This window comes from Callorhinchus milii, unplaced genomic scaffold (genome assembly GCF_018977255.1).
Source record: "Callorhinchus milii isolate IMCB2004 unplaced genomic scaffold, IMCB_Cmil_1.0 Scaffold9, whole genome shotgun sequence".
Classification (NCBI taxonomy): domain Eukaryota; kingdom Metazoa; phylum Chordata; class Chondrichthyes; order Chimaeriformes; family Callorhinchidae; genus Callorhinchus; species Callorhinchus milii.
The window spans coordinates 19,339,100-19,364,082 of record NW_024704750.1 but is presented as its reverse complement, the minus strand read 5'-3'; the positions used below and the strand labels follow the sequence as shown (position 1 = coordinate 19,364,082).

General features: G+C 46.9%; 1 protein-coding gene across 1 annotated transcript in view; it reads right to left on the bottom strand.

The window, feature by feature from the left end:
- Positions 1–22,921, bottom strand: part of ltk (leukocyte receptor tyrosine kinase) — a 54,380-nt gene extending 31,459 nt beyond the window's left edge. The window contains 4 exon segments of the mRNA XM_007889542.2: positions 667–880; positions 1,538–1,687; positions 2,411–2,506; positions 22,807–22,921. Coding sequence (XP_007887733.2) covers positions 667–880; positions 1,538–1,687; positions 2,411–2,506; positions 22,807–22,870 — 524 coding nt within the window. The 5' untranslated portion in view covers positions 22,871–22,921.
- Between the last annotated feature and the right edge of the window lie 2,062 nt (positions 22,922–24,983).

Genomic DNA, 24,983 nt, shown 5'->3' with positions numbered 1-24,983 from the left:
TAGATTTGTTTAAATGCTAATCCATTCCTTTTGTACCAAAGTGTGTTTATAAATCAAAACCACTGCCCCTAAGTATATCAGTTGACTTATTACTGGGCTTTGAATAAAATGCCATGTGAGATCTATTTGCTGTGCCACACGCTCACCACGAGTTGAGGTTTGAGGTATGACTCATTGTTGTTGCCACAGTTTATTCAAAACCCCATCACTCACACGGGTGTATCTGCCTCTACATGGTTCGTGTAACACATTAGCCACCGCTGCCGTCTCCAGTATTCCTACTCACAGGACCCCAAGATGGGTTTGGATAAAGAAGGCTCTTCGTCTATTTGATATCAACTGTCCAGGTCACTCACCGTCTGGGAATCAAACCCAGGCCCTCTCTCAATTGTGTGGCGAGAGCTCTAACCGCTAAGCTACGGGACTCCACACACATCTCATCCAGACATCTCTGACAATGCATCGCGCCCCAGGTTTGTGACCCAGACTGCGTGTTAAAAATCCCGACGTGGGGCTTGAACCTACAACCTCCTGACTAAGGCTAAGAGTGCCTTCAGCTCAGCCAGACTGACACCACATTCCTGGTACATCTGTGAGGTTTCATCGCAATGGAGTAAGCGGGGAGTGGACTTAAAACGGAAAGGCGTAAATCTCCAAAACTCTTACGTTTCAGATCGGCTCCAGTCCCTGACGGGGATCTCCCTGGTCGAGCCGTTCATCAGGTGAGTGAGCCGCACCAGGAAACTGCCGAGCGACTCGTTCCGCTGGTAAAAGGCCACTCGCAGCCGGCACCCTTCAGAAATGCCCATCAGGACCGGACTGGTTACCCTGTGGTCACATCTGCCATCGGTCTTCGAGGAGTTCAGCAGCAGAAAGTGACCTGCGAAAGAGAGAGTCGCGAATTTCGTTAACATTCACGATCTTTGCATTTGCCATCGCGTTCTACAAATGCCAGAACTTCTCCGACCACTTCACAGGGAATTGATGTTGAGTGTAGTGACTGGGTATTTGAAGGCAAGTGTGGCAGCCAATTTCGCGCACGGCAAAACAGCTTAAAATGGGGAAGAAAGAATAACAATATAGTAATACTTGCATTTGATATAGCGCCTTATCACGTATTACTTATCACATCGTTGAAACATCTCAAAGCGCTTCACAGAATATATTGTAAAGTGAATTGACTGTGTATTTTGTGGGTGAAACCCAGCGACCAATTGCGCACAGCAGCGTCCCACAAATAGCCGTGGATTGAGTGACCAAATTTTTTTTTGATGCATTATTACTCCTGGAAAGCGATCCGCGAATCGACTAACAACCGGGTTCCTACTTACTGCTAGGTAAACAGAGGCGTGTGGAATAAGGAAACTCGCCCAAGTTTAACATCTTGTCCGAAGGACGGCACCTATGTCTGACAGTGCAGCAGAACCCCAGCACTGCATTAGATTGTCAGCCTGGGTTATGATTAAGAAAGTGTGTGTGTATATGTGTGGGGGGGGTGGGGTGGGACACACAACGCTGACCGAGTGTCTGCCTTTACCGTCAGAATTCCCGGTTGAAAAGTCGGTTTGGGGATAAACGGCTCGGGCGGTTGCAGAGAGCAGCTGAGGTGAGGAAACTGACCAATCCACCGCTCCGCTATAATCAGAGAGGGTCCACGCACAGTCGGACTCAAAATCACAGGCGTATTCTGTAATCAGACAGTCAGCGGTCACAGCCTCACAGACATCACTCCCAACAACAAGAACAACTACAATAACCCTTGCATTTGATACAGCGCCTTCTCCTGTTGTTGAGACGACTCAAAGCGCGTCACACAACATTATAAAGTGGATTGATCGTGTATTTTGTGGGGCAAACGCGGCAGCCAATTGCACACAACAGTATCCCAAAATCAGTCGTGGGTTCAATGATCACACTTTTTTTAACCTAGGGATTATTACCCCTGGAAAGCGCTCCCCCAGTCGACTAACAACCGGTTACTGCTGGGTAAACAGAGGCGTGTGGAGTGAGAAAACTTGTCTAAGGTTTCGCCCTGCCCGTTCCTCTCACTTGCACGGCGAGCGCACTGACCAATACACTAGCCAATTTGTGCGCAGCAATACGCCCGCAAACAGCCATGATCAATTCTCACTGGGCGATTGTTGGCCAGGACACTGGGAGAGAGAAAAACAGCCTTCTCTTTTTGAAGAGCTCAACAGTGTCCATCTGAACAGGCAGACGCTGAACTTCTCATTCGAAGGGCATTTGTGGCTTTCCTTTGACAACGCAGAGCTCCCACAGTATTGCAGGGGAGCGTCAGACCAGACAGTGAGCTCCGAGTCCTGATGTGGACAGTATTCTAATGCGGAGGCTACTATCTGAACCAGGCTGACACCTGCATTTGCCATTGGGCAGTTTGTTAATGCCTTACCTTCAGCATTGATCCCCTGTGTTCTGAATTGGTTTGATGCCTCTCGTCCCTCCTCAGTTGTCGCTCCCGCTGTAAGATAGTTCCTGGAACCAGCCACTGAAAGGGAACGAAGCCAGTGTTAGGGTTAGCGGGAGAGTAGGGGGTGGGGGGGGGGGGGGGGGAGGTGGGAGAGTAAGGGCAGAAGCGTGGGTTTGGAGCACAACACAGTGATAGATAGGTGCTGCAGTGTGAAGGGATGTATAGGTGCGGCTGAGGGTCTTGAAGTTTGATCCGCTGGGAGACAGGGAGACAGAGGAGCTTGGAGAGGACTTGGGCCCAGTTGGGTGAAGGTGCGAAAGGTTGTCACTAGCACAGACACCGAGGCCCGTCTACACACTTGACCACAAAATGTGGTCAGATCCCGGCCATCTCTGCCGTTGGCTCAGGCACCATTGCCAGCGATTTAAAACATCTCGCTGTCTACTGGCACCATTCCACTGACAATAATGCTTTCAATTTGTAAATTGCTTTGCACTTATTGTAATTACACCACGGATGGGTGCTCTGACTGAACATGTATCGTACAAACAGAGATACACTGAGGAACTGGCGAGTTCGTCTAGGGCTCAACAATGAAGGCTTGCTGTCCAGGCGTTGGAAACTACAACTTCTAACCCACGATTTCCAGGACTCCACACCACAAATCCTCTGGGTCTCAAATACAAACACTTGTGGTTGTAGAAATACATGTGTCGGTCTCTCACACTAGACTATAGGCTGATACATACTCAGCTATAGATTGTTATGTACGCCGCTTGATATTTTTTAATGGGATTAAGAGAAATATCTGAAAAGGGGGCGTGGGGAGGGAAAGGCAGGGAAGTGGGACTGGACGACAGCTCTCCCAGAGGGCACACTGGCACGATGGGCTGAATGGCCTTGTTGTGTGCTGTAACATTCTCTGGCTAGGTAGGGGGAGCTGATGTGGCCGATTGAAGTCGGCGGGAGGGAGGTTCAATGCCCTGGGCTGCCCTCAAAATTCCCAGCCTCACCCAACCATCGCAACCTCAACTGCAACACAAGTGGCAATTGTCGGCACCCAATTCCTGGTCTCTGAAATCTGCCCTCTGGTGGCCTGGCCTGGGAATGCAGCCGCCCTCCACCCACGCCAGCATGTAATCTGTATTCACACAGGAGGAGACTTCCTTCACTGCTCACTGAGAAAAGACACACAAATCCTTCCAGGCAGAAGAAGAGCCTTTTGTCAATGGGTCTTTTGACCAAGTAACGGAATGATGAATATCTCTCTCTCTCTCTCTCTCCCAACACTGCAGCGGGTTTCAGACTCGCAGTTCTTTGCCAGGCTGTGCAAGGGAGGTGTGCTCGAGGTGTCTTTGTCGGGGTAACCCCTACGTTCAGCAAACCCAAATAACTTGATTCTTTTTTAGAAAAAAAAGATTTAAAAAGATTCCGTCAACAGCTACAGAACTCAGAGCATGCGAACTTTGAGGGCGAAGCGCGGTAGCCAATTGCACACAGCAGTGTTCCACAAACAGTCGTGGATTGAGTGACCAAATTAATTTTTTTTTGAAAGGATTATTATCTCCGGAAAAGTGATCCACCAATCGACTAACAACCGGGTTCCTACATACTGCTATGTAAACAGAAGTGTGTGGAGTAAGGAAACTTTGCCTAAGGTTCTCTCGCTTGCGAGGCGAGCTCTCTAACCACTAAGCTACAGGACTCCACTTCATAAATATTTATAATAATAATAATAATAATCCTTGCTTTTGGTATAACGTCTTATCACATCAGAAGGGTGTCTCAAAGTGCTTCACAGTCAAGTGTATTTGGAGGCAAACGAGGCAGCATAATTGGGCCCAGCAATGTCCCACAAATGACCAGGGAGTGAGTGACCAAATTTATTCAGGGGATTGTTGGCCAGGACAACAGGAGAGCGAAACTCCCTTTAACGTGCACCTGAACAGGCAGACGGGGCCTCGGGTTTAACGTATCGTCTGAAGATGTCAGTTGGGCTCAATTGGTAGCAAACTTTCCTCTGGGTCAGAAGATGGTGTGATCGAACCCCACATGGGACTTCAAGCTGATTGAGAGAGTTCTGTATTACCAAAGCTCCTACCTTGTGTGCCTACAAACACACTGTCGCTACACTTTACATATACAGTAAACTGCTGGGATGCAACTCTGCATGAGGGGCACTATATAATCGCAAGTTGTTGTTGTTAATTGGTAGTGACAAGCCCGGGTCAAGTAATCAGGAGTATACCGTATCCTGCCAGGCCCTGTGAGACATCTTCCTGACGTGAAAGGCATTGCAAATGTAGGGATTATTATTACTTAACTCTATCTCTGACAAAATGGAACGAAAGCAACACAGAGAGCAGCGGCGGGAAAACCTCCCACTGCAAACCCCGACCAACCAAAGGATCACTGTCACTTTCAACGGCCAAAAGGAATTCCAAAACTGGGCCGAGAAATGTCAAAGCAAGTCAGTGTCACAAGATAGGAAGCCACTGCGGCTGCTTATCAATGACTGTCATTAGGGCTGCTCAGTGAGTGGAGCTCGCTATGCTGTCCTGGGTGTGCACAGCCCTCTACCATCAGCAGAGGCTGGACCCTCTCATACATAGGAACAGGGGTAGGCCATTCGGCCCCTCGAGCCTGTTCCGCCATTCTATTAGATCACAACTGATCTGTGCCTGAATTTCAATTACTCGCCCTTGCCCCATATCCCTTGATGATATAATAATAATAATTCTTGCATTTGATACGGCGCCTTATCACGTCATTGAGGCGCCTCAAAGGGCTTCACAGAATATACTGTAAAGTGTAGTGACTGTATATTTTGCGGGCGAAACACGGCAGCCAATTGCGCACAGCAGTGTCCCACAAACAGTCGTGGATTGAGTGACCGTATATTTGTTTTGGAAAGCAATTCACCAATCGACTAACAACCAGGTTCCTACTAACTGCTGGGTACAGAGGCATGTGGAGTAAGGAAATTTGCCTAAGGTTTCAAACCCTTGGCTAAGGTTTCCCTTGATACCCTGACCTAACAAATATCTCTCCACCTCAGTCTTGAAAATTGAAAAAAAATACATGTCGTGTTTAGTGATCACTGCGAGGCAGGCCCAAGGTTACTGATGTGGAGTAAATCACTCATCAGATTTGACATCAAATGTCGGCCTCCTGACTCCCAGCTTTCTCACACTCTCACATTCTCTCTCCCTCACACACCCTCTCTCTCACACACACACACACACACTCTCTCTCTCCAGCAAAGGGTTAGACACAGAGTAAAGCTCCCTCAACACTGTCCATCCAGCACTCCCAGGTCAGCTACAGCAAGGGTTAGACACAGGCAGGAGGATCTCACTCCCCTGAATTAGATGGTTCAGTGTAGCACTCACTGACAGGGATCATGTTTTCTTCTCTAAAATCCCTGATAACACAGCCTTTCATTCATCCAGACAGCACCATATATAGCCTCAAGGAACAGTTTACAATGAGGTCCTTGTCAGAGGTTCAGGGTGAGAGAAACGGTGACACTTGCTCCTTCTACACCAGCTACGTTAACAATTCCCTGCACATGGCTCTTGGCCCCTCAAGGCTCTGGAAATGGGGAAAGTGCTACAATTTGTAACGATGGATGTCCTTTGGTTTATTTTTAATCGTGAGGCTGTTTGCAATAACTCAATCTTCTGTGATACTGAAACAACCTTTGGCCTCATTCATTCCATCTAAACTTGCAAAGAGAAATTTCCTTTAATCTATATCACCTCATTGTACCCCGTCGCTTTAAATGATCACATCTCCCACCAGGACATGATGGCCCAGCAATGCTGTTCTGCTCATTCCTCTGCTTAATACTCCCGTGTTTCCCTGTTTTGACTCCTTCAAAAAGGATACACCAATAGCCATAATAGTTGGTAGCCACCAATACTTGCTTGGACACTGTCCTGTGGGACTGTGCTGAGATGGAGCAAAGGGCACTCTGCTTGTTCTGGTCTCTCTTAAAGGATAAGTTCCCAATGCAGGTTATACTTGTGCTGTGTAAGATGCGTGCCCCAAAAATTCTCCATCTTGGTTCTGAGCTTCTGGGTGTATAGCAGAGGGTGTTCCCTCTGACCCATTTGTGAAGACCAGAATCAAGCAGTGAAGCAGGTGGATGTATGGTGAACAGGGGAAGCGGTTGCCGAGAGGGAGGGAGAGCTCCCTGTACACCGACCTGTCGCTGGGCTTCCTGGAAGCAGAGTCAGCTTCGCTTGCCAAAATTAAGGGGCACGGGTGGGGTTGGGCAAGGTGGAGGGAATCCGGGATGGACTTCCACAGAATAGGGGCAGAGGAACTGAACAAAAAGAATGGACATCATTGACTCTGACCATTGCTAAGACTGATTCTCAGCGCACTGCTAGGCTGGCTGCTCTTTCTAAGGAGGAATACCACCACATACAGAACATCTAAGCCAAGCAGAAAATTATGTTTGCCTTGAACTGACTTTGAACATTGCGTGCCACGGTACAGCTGGCCACAAGTTTGGGGTGACCAAATGTAATGAGTTTTGTGGTGATTATATTTTTATAAGGGAAGAGTACTAGGAAAACCCCAGAAAGCTGGAATCAACTGGAACGATTAAACGAGAGTAGGATATTTGTGGAGGTGTTGCCAAGATCTAACAAACTGGTGAAACAGCCTCAAAAGGCTGAATGACATAGTGCGACAAATTGGCTGCCACATTCGCTTTTTTTCTGGCCTGCCGGGTGTCTGACACTTGCAGGAACCCATTACTGTGTTTAAGAGTATCCAAACCAGACCAGTTTCACATGTGTACGCTATCTACCTCGGACTCCAGGTAACGCCTACCAGCAACTGACCCTCCAAGCCTCAGAGTTATCACATCTGACGGACATCTTGTTTACGGGACAGCTTGCGACATGCCATCCACATTGATATTCAAGGTCCAAATCCATTGCCTGGTATACCCCGGCTTACTCAGCACCAGCTGCTTAATCCAGGTCCTCGTGTAACAGATTAATGTGCGTGGCAACAGGTCGTGTAGGTCAGGGCCCTCTCTCTTTCCCTGCAGCCAACTTCCCGTTTCCATTTCCATGTGTGTCAGCCTGGTGCAGGGGTAGCGCTCTGGCCTATGAGTCAGAAGGTTGTGGGTTTAAGGCATAAATCAGGAGTCGAACTGGTGTAAGCTGACCCTCCAATGCAGTGCTGGGGGGTTGCATACTTAAGATGATACATTATTACATCCGCAGTACATTTTACATGGAGTGGAGAGGTAAGAGGGTGACCGAAGGCCTGGGCGAAGAGGAAGGTATTGAGGCTTGAAGGAGGCGAGGGAAAAGAGAGAGGTGAAGGGTCTGTGGGATGGAGTTCCAAAGGCCCGACCATCGATTTGTGGGGAGGGCTGGGGACCATGGAGCAGGTGCAAGTTGTTGCACAGAGGACGCGCACACGCGCACAGTGCTGGGTCGCACGCAAACCCATATAGGAGCACTGTGTATTGCATATGTGTTGGCAGTGAGAGAGACACAGGTGCCAACGTGGGCATTGCCAGCTCACACGTACCTGCCACACAGTCAGCAACACTCAAGGTTCCTCAGGCCACACAGCCGGCTGCACATCTCAACACAGATCTTTGAGAAAGGAGTAATCTTCTTGTAGGGCAAAACCAATTGATGTGGCGGGTGAGTAAAGTACATCAAAGGCTGTGTGACCATCTTAAAGGCACAACGGACCATTTCACAATGGCCTGACCTTTGTGACCCATGACATTAAATGGCCACTTTATTTTTAAGCTGACGTGTGGAAACCTTCAACCGTCTGTTTTTTTTATTTATCTCGCCTTTTGCTAAATAGAACATAAAGGGTGTAATCACTTTGAAAGCTCCACAGTGCATTAGCCATCTCTCTAGAACTCGGTCATAACAAGGGCTGCTCAGTTTCAGAGGGTGGAGGGGGTGGGGAGGGGGGGAGGTGGGGAGGGAGGGGTTGTGGGGAGTTGGGGTCACGGTTTTCAGTCATTAACTTTCCAAAAACAATCCAGGCAAATGTCAATCCGCTGTCGTGGTTAGCTTCTTGCCTCTGGTTGTCGATTGCAGCCTCACACCAGAGGGCAATGAATAAATAAGGCTTGTGTTTGGTATCTCGCCCCATCACGTTACCAAGAGGCCTCGGAATGCTTCACAGGATTTTACAACAACAACAATTTCCATTTATACAACGCCCCTCAAGCAGGCTAGCGTCCCAGAAAAATGTAGTGTAGTGACTGTGTATCTTGTGGGTAAAATATGGCAGCCAAATTCACAGGATATTACAACAACAACTTGCATTTATATATATATATAGCACTCCCCACGCTGGGAAGTGTCCCAGAGCGCCTTACTGTGAAAAGTAGTGTAGTGACTCTGTATTTTGTAGGTAAAAGTGCCAGCCGATTTGCACACAGCATGTTTCCCACAGAACAGCCATGGAGTGAGTGACGGATTTTATTTGTTAGGCAGGACAGCAGGAGACAGAAACTCCCTTCTCTTCCCATTTTGAGTAGTGGCACCACAGGACTGGTCTGGGGGACACTAAACCAGATCAAGCCCTCCCAACGTGTCTGTCTCGTCACTCTCTGCACTGCCTCTCACAAGGAGCAAGGAAAGTGACAGGAAGAGGTGGAATGGGAGATAGAAGCACCAACAATAATCGGGGACCCCCTGAGATCTCAGGCCCCTAGGCCATGGTTTAGCTGTTTTATTGGTTAATCCCACCCTGTTGCATTGGGATCTTTAATGCCCACCTGAACAAGCAGACGGGACCTTGGTTCAGTGTCCTGGCCACAACCCACCCTTCCTGGCAACTTGCTGCAGTCATTACTTACCCTCTGGACAAAGAAGCAGACATCAATCTCGAAAGACTGAAACTCTCAGTAGTTCTCTCCAATTTTAAACCAGAACCTAAAGGGTCCACATCAGATTACTGAGCTGTTTTGGTAATCTATTTCACAACATCTTTACTCCCCCTGTTATTTTTACTCCTAAATGTTAGCTCATGTTTTTGGTATTTGAACCCTTCACCACAGTAGATAATTTATCTGCATCAACTTTCTCAATCCCCTTCATAATGCAGAAAACCTCAATCAGGTCAGCTTGAAAGTCCTAATACATTGGACACAAAATCTAAGCTGACGTTCCAATGCAGTGCTGGGAGGGATGCCATCTTTTAGATGAGGCATTAAAACCGAGGTCCAGTCTGCCTGTTCAGGTGAACGTTAAAGATCCCATGGCACCTTTCGAAAGGAGAAGCAAGTTTCTCTCTCCTGGAATCCCCCAAATAAAATTGGTCACTCAGCGCATAACTGTTTTGTGTGACATTGCTGTACGCAATTGTGCTGCCGTTTTTGCCTACAAATACACAGTCACTCCATTTCCCAGTAATTACTGTGTAACACTTTGAAACGTCCTTCCGACGCGATAAGGTTCTATACCAAATGCAATGATTATTATTATAGCTATAACAAGAAGGACTCGTGCTACAGTGACATCAATGGTGACGTCACACCACACAACTCTGTCAACTGCTGCAAACTCCCTGGCTCAGTTGGTAGCACACTAAGTCAGAAGGTTGTGGGTTCAAGGCCCATGTGAGATTGTGAGTTAGAGTGACTCTCCAGCACACTATAAGGCGAGAGCTACATGTCTGAGATGCCTTCAGATGAGAGACAGTAAACCGAGGTCCTGTCGGCTTGTTCAGGTGTACACCAAAAAATCCCAACACGCTGTTGAAAAGCAGAAAGGAGCTGCTTCTGGTGTCCTGGTCAATCACGCTCCTGATTTTCACTTCGCCGCTGTTTGCACTGCTGCTTTCCGCTACTAGTACAGTCACCAGGCTTTGTCGCAATTCCCTGTCATGTTCCTTGAAATATTACAGATGTGCTGTATAATAATAATATAAATCTTGCATTTTATATAGTGCCTTATCAGGTCATCAAGACATCTCAAAGCGTTTCACAGGATATACTGTAAATTTAATTGACTGGTTATTTTGTGGGTGAAACACGGCAGCCAATGTCCCATAAAACAGCCATGGAGTGAATGACAGATTTTATTTGGGAGATTGTTGGCCAGGATACTGGGAAGGAGAAACTCCCTTCTCTTTTCGAATTGCGCCGTGGGATCTTTAACATCCACCTGAACAGGCAGACGGGATCTCGGTTTAACGTCTCATCCGAAGGGATACTGTCCTTTATAATGTTTAACCTGCATTGCCAGGGAACATGGTACAATCTCCAATTTCTTTCAGTGAGTGCTTCCGAACCTTTGGCACAAACTCTCTGATAGAGAATAAAGCGACTCGGAGAGCAACAACAACAACATTTCATTTATAGAGCGCCTTTCAAGTCGGAAGGACGTCTCAAGGCGCTGGACAGTTGGGTCGGGACCCGAGCAGGGGGGAAATGGTCAGGGTGAGGGGAGGGAAGGGAGGGAGCGACGAGGGGGTAGAGAGTCAAGAGGGGAGCTGAAGGCACTGTCGAAAAGGTACAGTCAGGATATCAATGCCAGGCTTCTGCTGACTGTCTATTATAAAGATACTAATAATAATCCTTGCATCTGAGATGCGGTTGAGACACCTCAAAGCACTTCACAGGATTTTCACTGTAAAGCGTAGTGACCGTGTTTTTACGAAAGTGATTATGACAGCTAATCTGTTCACAGCTGTGGAGTGTTTCATCAATGTATGGTCGGTGAATTGTGTGTTCAGTAACCACTATCTGTTGCCTGTCAGGACCTGTTACAGTGTTACAGGATCAGGCTGTGGATTTTGTACAGCGAGGAATTACATTTAGGTGAATGTGGCTGCCAATTTGCACATAGGAATGTCCCACCACAACAGTCATGAAGTGAATGACCAATTTTATCTGGGGAATTGTTGATTAGGTCAGCAAGAGAAGAAACACCTTTCTTTTTTTGACCAACGCCATGGGATCTTTAATGTTCACCTGAAAAGACAGACATCACCTCACTTGAAGGTCTCAATCAAAGGACCACACCTCCAATAATAAAGAACTACCCCAGTGCTGCACTGGATTGACAGCCCAACTGTGAGTTCCAAGTCCCGACGTGGGGCTTGAACTTACAACCTTCCGAGTCAGAAGCGAAAGCCCTACCACCGAGCCAGGAAAGACTGCTGCTCTTTTGATGGGAAGTCTGGAGCTTGTGCCTTGCCCTCGTGAAATGGTCGACCGAGAGTTCCTATAACTTCCACAAGAAGTGTTGTACGGTTTGTCATTCGATCTCACGTGGCCAAGTCAGGGCATCGATCGCTTGTCCTCTCTTGTGCTTTTGGATCTTTATTTTTGTTTGCTCTTCGCTAAACTTGTTGACATATTGAGAAGCCAACATGACTCCAATTCTTTTGACTCAATTATGGCCAGACCGTGTGACTGAGTAGGAGGGCAGCACGTGGTGGGCTGCACACAGCCACTCACTGTTCCTGGCTCTTTGATGAGCAATGTGAAATTACACGGCCTCGCGCTTTGCCTGTGTGCCACATTCTCGGGGACAGAAGGCCCCCAGTCATCCTCTGCCCATGTCTCTCCCGCTTTCCCCTTAGCACGACTGTTTACAAGCCTCAAGAACCGAAGCACGATGCTTAATGGTCAGCTGATTCACGTTAGCATCTCCGACAGGCATCGAAACGGCTCTGACGGGATTATGGTAATTAAAAGAGCAGACACCATCTGTAATATTCAGGCTGTAGGCTACATAACATCCTCTTGCACTTGTCTCTGTCTGTGACACACAGCTCGCTATTCATTCCAAAAGCTTTTGTTGTTCCTGGGACAAGTACCTGATCAGAAAGTATTTCTGATAATACAAAGTGCATGCTTTCTGCTCTGGATGGTCTGCACCCGTGTAAAGGGCCATGGGTTCACCCCTCTCCCTGTTTCTTCTCCGGTTGCTGCTGATGCTTTGCGGGGCTCTAACTGTAGCCACCCTCTGGTATCTCACCTGCAACCGGGGAGCTGGACAGTGAGTGTCGCCAGGTCATTCAGCCACATGGAGGGAGGCCTCACAGTCAATTTTACAAACAATCCCTAGTTGGCGTACTGGCTTCCACTCAGTCCCAACCGGTCTGGGCGGGTGAAACGAGAGGGAAACAAGAGTGAAAGTTGACGAAGGTGAGAAACAGAACAAGTGAGAACATATGAGGGGCCAGCAATAGCAAGTCCACAATGAATGTTTAAGGTGAGAGAGAGAATAGAGCTCTAATGCCAGCTCTCACTATAGTAATCTATCATCAGTGAGTGACTCACTGTTTATAAAACTGGGTTTCATTCCTTCAACAAATGATGAAACGGAGAGAAACCATAGAGTCCTGTAGTTCAGTGGTTAGAGCACTCGCCTCGCAACCCGAGAGACCTGGGTTCGATTCCCGGCAGGGCGAAACCTTGGGCAAGTTTCCTTACTCCACACGCCTGATAATAATCCCTTAAGAAAAAAACCCAATAATAATTTGGTCACTTCAATCCACGACTGTGCGCAATTGGCTGCCGCGTTTCGCCCACAAAATATTGCGGAGTGCTTTACGAACACAGGGTCATACACCAAACAAGGAACAAAGTGGTGAATGGAGAGGAAGGGTCCACAGGTGAGGTTGAAGAGGTAGGGTTTTAGGTCAGTTGTAGAGAAAGAGAAAGGGTATAAGAGGGAGGAATAGAGAGACGGAGGGGTAAAGAAAAGGTGTGAGATGGAGGGGTAGAGTACAGATATGACATGAGAGTTAATGACAATGAAACAGCAGAGTAATGAAATTAGCGTATCTCTCGGGGTGGGCGGAGTGAGCAGGGAATGTGGTTAGCGGAGAAAGTTCCAGGGGGGGGAGCGAGCACCAGCGCAGACACGATGGGGAAGGAGAAGGGGAAATGAGGTTAGTGTAGAGAGCTCCAGAGGAGAAGGAAGAATCTGTGATTCCTAGACAATCAGGCCACAATAAATAGACCTAAAGATAAGCCAATGAAGCTCACTGCACTGCTGGCAGCGTAAACATGTCCACTTGTAGGTCAATTACCACCAAGTTGGTTTGAAAGCTCTTACTGTTGATGCTGTAAACAATTCCATCGCGATTTTCCACAGTAACGCAACCTAATGTGCTGCGCTGATCTGCACGAGTAACAATACTTGCACGCTTTGGGCAAAATACTTTCAATTTTCCACGTGACCTTCTGTCTCTGTCTGCGTGTTCACAACGTGCTGTTTGCTTTACAACAACCTCTATGTAACTTTGAGCTGGACTGATGAGGTCTCCCTATCACCCCCACCCCCCCTCGACCCACACACTCTCTGCCTTCACACAGCCTCCAGCAAACGTGACTACAGACTCTGTGTCACAGTCACAAGTGGCTTCCTATAATAATACTAATAAATCCCTGCATTGTATTTAGTGCCTTTCACACCAACTGGACATCTCAGAGCACTTCACAGGATATACTGTAAAGTGGAGTGACTGTGTATTTTGTGAGCAAAACACGGCAGCAGCCAGTTTGGGCCCAGCAATAACATGGCCACAAACAGCCATGGAGTGAGTGACCGATTTTATTTGGGGGGAATTGTTGGCCAGGACAACGGGAGAGAGAAACTCGCTTCCCTTTTTCAAATAGTGCCATGGGAGCTTTAACATCAACCTGAACAGGCAGATGGGACCTTGGTTTAACGTCTCATCCGGCATCTCCAACAATGCAACACCCACCCTCCCACCCCCAGGACTGCACTGGAGAGTCATCTTAGATTATGTGATTCCAGATCCCAACCAGAAGCAGCTCAACTTTATAAACCAGGATAGTGGGAGAATGCAAAGCTCTCCTTTTGTGAAGAATTTTCAGTTAATAATTAAATCCTCGCATTTAATATAGCGGCGTACACATCCAAAGCTGCATCGTAGCACTTCACATGATACGCTGTAAAGTGTTAGTGAACCGTGTATTTTGTGGTGAACACGGAAGCCAACTGCACACACCAACGTCCCACAAACAGCCATGATGTGAGTGACCGACTTTACACAGTTAATTCACTTCCCGGTATATTCTGTGAAGCACTTTGAGACGTCTCAACGACGTGATAAAGCACTGTATGAAATGCAAGGATAGGGTGGTCCTAGCTGGACAAGCAAGGTCCTAGCTGGGAAGCTTCAGGGCTCTGAATGACAAGCTATGTATTTTTTATTGGTTATACTGCAGTACCCCAACACACACTCTGGGGTTCCCAAGTCTTGGTTTTTGCAAGGGAGAGAGTGCACACTACACTGCAGACACAGGGAAATGTCCCTCTGTAGCTTACATACATCAGTGGACCTTTGACTGGTTTGGATTCTCTTTAGCATAGTGAGCGAAGGGTTTCTGCACGTGTCAAAAAGTCTTAATTAATAATAATCCTTAAACGTAATACAGTAAAAGCTCTCACAAGTCTTATCTTTATAAATCGTACAATCACCTAAGATGTACATACACCCGAGTCCCATTCAGTTTCCTAGCAATACCACTTAAATTTCTTTGCACTAGTCGAATTAATCACTTCCTAACTAGTAACTCCACTCCCCTACCCTCCATTACTCCTGCACTTACCGGCTGCAGTAACAAAGTACTGCATGTGCATTTGTGTGCTGCTTCGTATCGCACATGCACAGTGTAGATTAATGATTAAATTGGATTTTATGCAATTTATACAGTTTGCCTGTAACTCAGACATGTTATATTAAATGTTATGGTCCTGCCCGATACGTGGGTTTTACTGTAGAGCGCCTTTCACATCTGGAGTACGTCTGAAAAATCGTCACGGGACACTTTGGATTTGAACAAATTCAACCTTGAATATTAAAGCTGCTTTTGTGCACTTTTTAAGAAAAATTCTCCTGTTGTAATGACACCAACTCTGACTGGGTACATATCCAGCAACAGTCTCCACCCTAGTTACCTTTCTTCTACTGTCAGTACGGACAGTGTGAACAGAGAGACTAACCCGGGGACAGGGCCTGAGTGAGCTGATCCCACTGGACTTGGGACTAAAAGGTTCCGGGTTCAATCCTGTTGGATCCAACCAGCCCCTCACCCTATCACAATGAGTACTGCATATTTCAGTGTCTGGTAATAATAATAATCCTTGCATTTAATAATTTAATAATAATCTTCCCTCCTTTGCCTCCTGCAAGGCATGTCTCAAGACTCTCCTCTTCGACCGTGCATTCGTCCACCCTCCTACCCTCCCTCCCTTATACCAACCCCATCCCGCTCGCTCGTGGCCAAATCCTGGACCGTCCAGCGCCTTCGGACATCTTCCCGACTCGAAAGGCACTATACAAACGTAATTTTGTATCGTACTGGATTGTATTGTATTTGATACAGCGCCTTATCACGTCGTCTCAAAGCGCTTCACAGGGCACACCGTAAAGTGGTGGGACTCTGTGTATTTTATGGGCGAACTTGGCAGCAAAACTGCGCTCAGCAATACAAATTAACATCCGAGACTAAGTGGTTTGGAAAACGTGTGTTTATTATTTAAGAGGAGCAAAAAAACATATCCCTGTGGCATACTGATTTGGTGACTTCAAGTGTTACCTGGTGTCTGTCTGCAACAGCCCATCCACAATACACAGATGACAGGGACACCTCAACCCACCCCCTAAATCCCCACCTCAAACCCCCTCGCCCCAAACCCTCCCTCACTCCAAACTCCGACACCATTGCCCATCACTCAGGCAGGAACTGTAACCAGATCTTCAAAAGGCAAAAGGAAGTGATCAGCTCACAGCACGGAGGCTGGTCACGTCACCATCAATGCTGTATTTGTTGCAGGCACTTTACTTCCAGCCATACTCCACAGTCAACAAGTCTGCTGTGCTGAATGGACACCGATTGACTGACGTTCTCACTGTATGTTCAGGATGTGAGCTCTGCAGCTCTGTGTGGCTGGCTTTGTGTGCCAGTGGCTGGAGGGTACACCATGTGGCAACGCTTTTCAGTTAGTCTTTTGAGAAAGACAGTTATTCCAAAGAAGAGGAGACAGAATGTATCCAACTTTTAGAAGGGTCTGAACAACAATGCTTTGAGAACAGAAAAAGCTCCAGTATTTCTGCTGTTTCAACGTGTAATGTTTGGAATGGTGAAAAACTGGAATGCCAGAGTTGAACAAAGTTATTCACGTCACGAAAACTAACATGAGAAATTTTGTTTCGACATCCGAGGAGGCGTATTTTCTTTGTGGCATGAATACCGCTTTGTATGATTGAAACCTCAGTGCTGACAGAAGTCATTTGCGAGAGAAGGAAGGCTATCTCTCACCTCTTTATCAAGCTCTCCTCGCAAACCACTTGTCTGCCTTAAAAGGAAAAATCCTTTTGTTTCGTATAAAAACGTCACGGATTACCACTGAAACGTTTCAAAGCACTTAACAGAAGCAGTTGCAAGCGCGGCAGTCAAGCTGCTCGCAGTAACGTCCCACAAACAGTCATGAAGTTAATGATCATTTGTTTCTCTCTGGGAATTGCTTTGCAGGACACTGAGAGAAACGTCTTTTTCTTTTTGAATAAGATCTTTAAACTCCCTCTGACCAGCCATGCGAGACTTCACCTGAAGCGCAACATCTGTTGGAGTGTCATCTAAGTATAGAGATCCCGTAGTGTAGTTGCTTAGCACTCTCACCTCGCAAGCGAGAGGACCCTGGTTCGACTCCCGGGCGGGGCGAAACCTTAGGCAAGTTTCCTTACTCCGTCGCCTCTGTTTACCTAGCAGTAATTAGGAACCTGGTGTTGGTTGATTGGCGGATCGCTTTCTGGGGTTAATAAACCCTCCAAAAAGAAAAAAATTGGGCGCTCAATCCATGACTGTTTGTGGGACACTACTGTCCTCAATTGGTTGCCGCTTTTCACCAACAAAAGGCACAGTCAATCCATTTTACAATATATCCTGTGAAGCACTTTGAGACGTCTCAATGATGTGATAAGGCGCTACATCAAATGCAAGGATTATTATTATTATTATTGTTTTATTAATCTATGAGCTCAAAGTCCCACTATGAGGTGGGGCTTGAACCCACATCCTGATTGAGAGGTGAAAGTACGACTGACTGAGCCAGGCTTGTACCAATTCCTCCACTCTCACCTTAGGGGTCAGCTATAACTGGGAAGGATCAGAAATCAATCACCTTTCTCCGCATTTGCTGGTGTATCTTAAACTGTAGGTTCCTTCTTAAACCTATCTAATAATAATATTAATCCTTGCATTTAATATAGCGCCTCATCACATCGTCATGGAATCTTGTTGTTGTTGTTGTCAAGACGTCTCAAAATGAGCTCTCCATGTGTACAGGGTGTCCACTGAGTCCTGTTACCCCCTGTTGCAAAACAGTGATGTGAGACTATGGAGGAGCTGAAACAAGTCATCAGAGATACATTTCACCTCCTCACTCCATCCGTGTTACGTAAGATGTCACCCCGAATACGGCGACAGATCATTATCTGCCATGAAAATAATGGCACTCACTCACACGCACACTCACACAGACACACCGTTCCTCTGGACGTCTAAATACAGTGAAACAATTGAACTGAATAGAATGAAGTGCTTCTATATGCAATGATCATCATTCTTTCACATGTTTCAGTTGTGGGTCAGTGCACTGTAGGAACAAAACATGGGGTAACAGGACTTTGTGAACAGCCTGTATACTCAGTGTGCACGTGCCCAGCTCGGCTGGCCCGAGGGGAGATTTCCGAGCGGGAAGATAAATCCTCGCTGGGAGTTGCTTTGGTGCTGGAAGCTCAGAGAAGTAAAAACAAGGCATTATCAAGTGATGTGCTTTACTGTGGTCCCGCATTCAGTCTCCCAGGTTTTTAAACATCAACAACAGGGCATACAGTATACGTTAATCACAGTTAATAAGGATATAGAAAATGAAAATCACATCCAAGTATTTAACTCAATTGTCCTACTAAACTCCCACTCGAAGGAAAGTGGTTTGCTTGTCAAAGCAAACTTGCCACTGTTTTTTGTGGCCAGCGATCCTCTGGACGGAATTGGCCGTTGACTTCTGGACTGTTTGTGAGTCCTGGCTGCGCACATAATTTGCCCACAAAAACAGTCACTACACCCGACAGTAATTATCCTCTGCATCTAATCGGTCATTCGCTTCATGGCAGTTCATGGGCAATTGCTGTGAGCAAACCGGCTGCCGCGTTTGCCTATAAAAATATGCAGTCACTACACTTTACAGTATATACCGTGGAGCACTTCGAGGCGTGCTTCAGACATGAAAGGCTCGATATCAAATGCAAGGCTAATTTATTACATTTTGGGTTTGATGTAGAATTACAGCAAAACAACAACTTGCAGGGTAGCGTCCCAGAGCGAATTACACAGTGTACCACCCAACAGCTAGTCCACCCCAGTGTTCATACTCCATATAAGCCTCCACTCCTCCCTATCCCCCTCCCATACTCCTCTGTTCCCTTTTTTTTATATAGTACGCATATTATTAAGGGTTTGCCTCAGTTGGTAGCACTCTCGCCTCTGAGTTAGAAGGTAGTGGATTCAAGCCCACGTCAGGACTGATGCTGTACTGTGCAGTACTGGGGTGGGGGGTGGCGGGGGGTCGGGGTGGTGCTCCACTGTCAGGGGTGCCGTCCTTTGGATCAGATGTTAAACTGAGTTCCCATCTGCCTGTTCGTGCGGCTGCTAAAGATCCCTTGGCACTGTTCGAAAAGAGAAGGAGTTTATCTCTCCTGGTGCCTTGGCCAGCAATCCCCAGATAAAATTGGTCACTCACTTCATGGCTGTGTGTAAATTGGATGTCAAAAGCACAGTCACTACATCTTACAGTAAATTCCGAAGCTTTTCGATGACTTCAAATCCAAGGATATTATTATTGCATCTACGCTTTCTGTTCCCAATTTACTGAATTCTCTCCTAATATAATTATATTTTACTGAATACCATTCTCGCTTTGATGCCTCATTCACCCTCAGGCCATTCACTATATTTCCTATCTTGTGGATTGGATATTGAAGAACGGAAATAATAGTCCACTGAATAACAGATGTACTAAAATATGTTCGGCTTCATCTTTTAAGTTGTGTCTCGCTTTCTCTGTCTCTTCTCGCACCATCTGACCACATCACTCATTCCCCTTTTTCTCTTCTGAATGACCTTACTCAGCCCCTGTTAAATGGGAAGGATGGCCCTGGCTGGACAAGCAACAAGAAAGCTTGCCAGACAGTGCTAGCAATGGCAAGCTATAGCAGTTTTAGCTGGTTAAAGTCCAGCACTTATCCCAACACACACTCTGGGGTCCCCAACCCTTGGCTCTTGCCAACCTGAAGTTAATACTCTCTGGAATTAAGTATGCAGCGTGTGTCCCTCCAGGGAGAGAGGGTGCGGAGATTTCAAATGCAAGGGAGATTTCCACGTGTAGGTGGCAAACACCTCAGTCTGGTCTGGATACTCTTAAGCACAGTGACGGGTTTACCCATGTGCCAGACCCGACTGACCAAATCTAAATGCAGTCTTTAGTGAAGCTGTGGGTGACATGGCTTCCTGCACTATCAGAGGTACCATCCGTCTGCTGAGACTCAAGTTAAACCCAAGTCCCAACTGTGTGTTCCGGTGGACATTAAAGATCCCGCAAGAAGAGAAGGGAGCTTCTCTCTCCCGGTGTGCTGGCCAACAATTCCCCAGATAAATTAGTCATTCGCTTCAGGGCTGTTTGTGTGACATTGCCATGCACAATATGGCTGCCAAGTTCGCCTACCAACACACAATCACTACGCTTTACAGTACATCCTATGAAATGCTTTGAGACTTTGCAATGATGTGATAAGGCGCTGTGTCAAATGCAAGGATGATTTATCGATAAAACCATGCATGACTTGACGATGGGACACAGATTGCTTTGAGGTTTGACCAGTACAGTTAGAAAACAACATGTTTGTCAAACACTCCATTATGAAGCCTTTTGGTCCCATTCTGTAGCTTGGTGACACTGCAGGAGGCGCCCAGATTCTATCGGAAAAGATACAAACGGTTTCATTGCCCTGATGGTCACATGAGTCACTCCTGTTGCTTCCAGCGTTCCACTTTTACCTCCTCTCACGGGCACAGAGACTGGGAAAGCTCCGTTTGAGATTTCTCTCATTCACTGAGGTTGCTTTCATTCCCGCGGATTTGGCAAGCGCTGAAGCATTGCCCTTTCCAATAAACCAAACTTGGCAACAAGACAGCACTTTCCCAACAAAAGGGGCGAAAGCAAATCTAACCGTTCCAGGGCGAGCAGGAGAGGGAGACAAGATTTGAACCGCAAATCACAGCCCCCAAAGCATGCAAGGTTTAACGTTTAAGGCACTTTCGCCGGTTTGTAGAACAATTGCAAAATGATCTGCAGCTGTTTCTATCAGACGTGTATATACACCGAGTATGTAACATCCACTCTGATTTAATAATAACGTTAATAATCCTTGCATTCGATATAGCATCGCATCACGCTGTTGAGACATGTCATTGCGTGCCATGGGATATACTGTAAAGTGGATTAACTGTGTATTTTGTGGGAGAAACACGGCATCCAATTGCGCACAGCTGTGTCCCGCAAACAGTTGTGGATTGAATAGCCACATTTTTGGGGGGCAGGGATTATTATCCCCAGAAAGCAATCTGCCAATCCACTAACAACCGGGTTCCTACTTACTGTTAGGTAAACAGAGGCATATAGAGTAAAGGAAACTTGCCTAACATTTCGCCTCACCCAGTTATTGAACCCGGGTCCTCTTGCTTGCGAGGTACTAGCCATTACGCTACAGTTTCTATCAACCATAAACACACTGAATCTGTAACACCCAATGCGTTGTAAGGGTCTTTATGGAGTCGTCTTTCAGCGATGGAGCGAAGATATTTTCCTCGCTCCTTCCCTGAAAGGAGTCTGCGATATTTTCACGACAGTGATGACAGGCGCAAACATCCCAACATCAAATACCCAGAGCCTTCTATGCGGCTTCTAAATAAATGGAATAAAGTTTGCCAGGCACCTTTTCTGTACTCTGCCCCTTTAAAGAGTCTCAGCTGAAAAATTCCATCTCCCGCAACAACCGGACTGTAACAAAACAGATTCTAAGGCAGTAGTTTTAGATGCTGAGAGAACTGAACAGATATTTGGAGGAGTGGGGGAGAGCGCGACAAGCACCAACACCGAGAATAAAAGGATGCAGGAAGGCTGATTGCGTCTTAAACAATAAAGAGTTGCGACAGTGAAAGTTCTTCATTGAAACTGTAATCTCTCCATTCAGCCGGAGATTTAAATTCAACTCATGTCCACTCCACAAAAAAAACACCAACCTTCATTCCCCCCAATACTACTGAACCCCATTTCTGTGCTTATTATCTATGTGCGCAATTGGCTGTGCGTTTCGCCTACAAAATATAGTGAATATATTCTGTGAGGTGCTTCAAGATGTCTCAAAAACGTATATCAACTGCAAGGATTATTATTATTACCTCTCCATTACTGCCCCCCATCTCTCTCTCACCGCTGGCCCCCCGATCTCTCTCATCCCTGACCCCCGTCTCTCTCACTGCTGAACCCCATCACTCTCTCAGCACTGATCCTCACCCCTCTCTCAGCACTGAACACCCCCCCCTCAGTACTGACCCCTTCCCCTCCTCCTCTCTCACTACTGACCCCCATCTCTCCCACCGCTGACCCTCATCTCTCTCACTACTGACCCTCATCTCCCTCCACTACTGACCCCCATCTCTCTCACTACTGACCCCCATCTCTCTCCACTACTGACCCCCATCTCTCTCCACTACTGACCCCCATCTCTCTCCACCGCTGACCCCCATCTCTCTCCACCGCTGACCCCCATCTCTCTCCACCGCTGACCCCCATCTCTCTCCACCGCTGACCCCCATCTCTCTCCACCGCTGACCCCCATCTCTCTCACTACTGACCCCCATCTCTCTCCACTGCTGACCCCCATCTCTCTCCACTGCTGACCCCCATCTCTCTCACTACTGACCCCCAGCTCTCTCCACCGCTGACCCATATGTCTCTCACCACTGACCCCCATCTTTCCACCATAGAGTCCTACCTATGAGTCACACACTGGCTACACCCTGATCCTCTCTGAAGTGTTCTGGAAACACCGAAAACTCGACGACTGACACCTTCATGAAGCTCTCTGCCTGCATGTAGCAGACTGACCAAATCAGGTTGTCCACGCCACAGCTGACTGATCCCATTGACTCCTCTCTTACTCTTGCCGTAAGAGTCGGATCCTCGCAGCCTCTCCCCCACCCACATTCTCTCCCCGCAAAGCTCCAGGTGCAAAGCTTTGAAATTCAGGTGCAGAGACTAACTTACCCAGAGCAGCGAAGAGGCACAGTGAGCGGAGCTGGAAGCCGACTCTATCAGCTGTGAAGCCCATGGCTTGGTCGCTCAGCCCCGGCGATCAGTGGCTGGAAGAAGTGAGTGAGTGAGTGAGCCGCTGGCTGGAAGCAGTGAGCGAGCGGCTGGCTGGCTGGTGTGTCTGTGATCAGCTGGCGATGTTGTAATGTCGCTCTCTCTCTCTCTCTACTTACTTACTTACTCACTCATACACTCTCTCTCGCTCTCTCTACTGCAGCCGCTGGCTGGTGGTGGGTCTCTCTATCCCAGTGGGGGAATCATATGACCTTCAATTATCTTATCCTTATTTAATTTGGCAAAACAAAACAACAGTTTCAGGACTGCAGCAGGATTAGCCACGCTTTTCCCTCCCAACTGCAGAGTGAGTGAGTGTGAGAGAGAAAGAGAGACGCAGAGGGAGACGTTCTAAAGCAGGAGAGAAGTCCTACATTGTACACAACTACTGCACACTCGCTGCTTGTTTAGTCTTGACCCACCTAACCGGGTCTGTGCTCTTTTGTATTATTTATTACATTTTCCGTCAATTATTTATGGCTTCAGATTATTCCCATCTTAATTCTTCACTGACACAAGAGAAAGAATAGCATATATATTTTTTTGATATTCTGACATCAGGGCTGGTGTTTCAACAGCTAATGTTTAAAACAAAATGTTTCTCTCATTGTCTTTAACTCTGCAGTCCTTATTTTACGAGTCTTGAACTAAAATGCGCTTCTAAGAGGAAGCTCTTCGCTAAATAATAATTATAATACTTGCATTTGGTAAAGTGCTTTATCATGTCTTCGAGAAATCTCAAAGTACTTCGCAGAATATAGCGAAAAGTGAATCGACTGTATACTTTGTGGGCAAAGTACTTAGTATTAAGGAAGTACTTCTTTAACGCTCAAGCCTCCAATATTTCACCCTGAACCATATTTTACCGCATTTGGGACTGGTGTTGAAATCCTGATGAGTTCACCCATCCCTTCATCTGTCGAAATCATTCCAGGCCACTCTGTGTGGTTCATCTATAAGATTTATATAGTAAACTCGACTTGATAACTCGACCCTAGCTAAAGTTATCATGCTGTCAATACCCCGGCCATATTTATTTATGTATTTATACATATTCTTAACATTTGTCGCTCCTGATAACTCCTCACTGAGCCTCTTTTCCCTGGAGAGATGAGTTATCAGGAGTTTAATGTAATAATAGTTGCATTGGATGTAGCACATTCTCACATTCAAATGTCTCCAAGTGCTTTAAATTTTACTGTGAAGTGTAGTGACTGAATCTATAGGTGAATGTGACAGCTAATTTGCACACAGCAATGTACCACAAACAGCCGGGAAGTGAATGTCTTAATTTTTCTGGGGGGGATTGTTAGCCAGAAGAAATGGCCTTCACTTTTCAAATAATGCCATGGGATCTTTAACATTCACCTGAACAGGCAAATGGAACTTCGGTTTAAAGTTTGATATATGACAGTGTGTTCCTCCCCCAACGCTGCACTGTATCAGCCTCGACTGTGTGCTCAAAGTCCCCGTGTGGGGTTTGAACCCAACACCTTCTGACCCAAAGGTGAGAGTGAATGATGACATCAGTTGAGAAATGGATCCAGCTTGGCTCTGATGTGAATAGGCTGCCAACGATCACCATCACGACTATTCAGTTCGTGTCCTCACCTGCACTAAGCTCCGTGAGCCGATCGCCCTCATCCTTGCCTGGCTCCATCGGCTCCCCATCCCCCAGAGGATAGAGTTGAAGATCGTTGTCTTCACTCTCCACGTTGTCCTCATGCTCTCTCGCTGCCTCTGTGACCTATTAAAACTTTACCAACTTGTCTGCTCCCTCGGCTCATCAGGCACTGGCCCGCTCCTCTATCAGCCTTTCAGTCTTTCTGTCCCGATCCACTGGAACTGCATCCTGGAACCCCTTGGCCTCGCCCTTTCCCTTGCCTCTTTCAAGCTCCATCTCAAGGACCTTTTTTGACTGCGCCTTTGATCATCTTCTTACCCCCCCACCCCCCACCACCACCCACCTTCGCCCCCACCCCTCTCGAATCGAAACCCCAGCTCGGCTGCAAACTTTCAACTGTCCAGTGCCTGGGGATGTCCGTGAAAGGTGCTGTATAAATACAATTTGTTGTTGT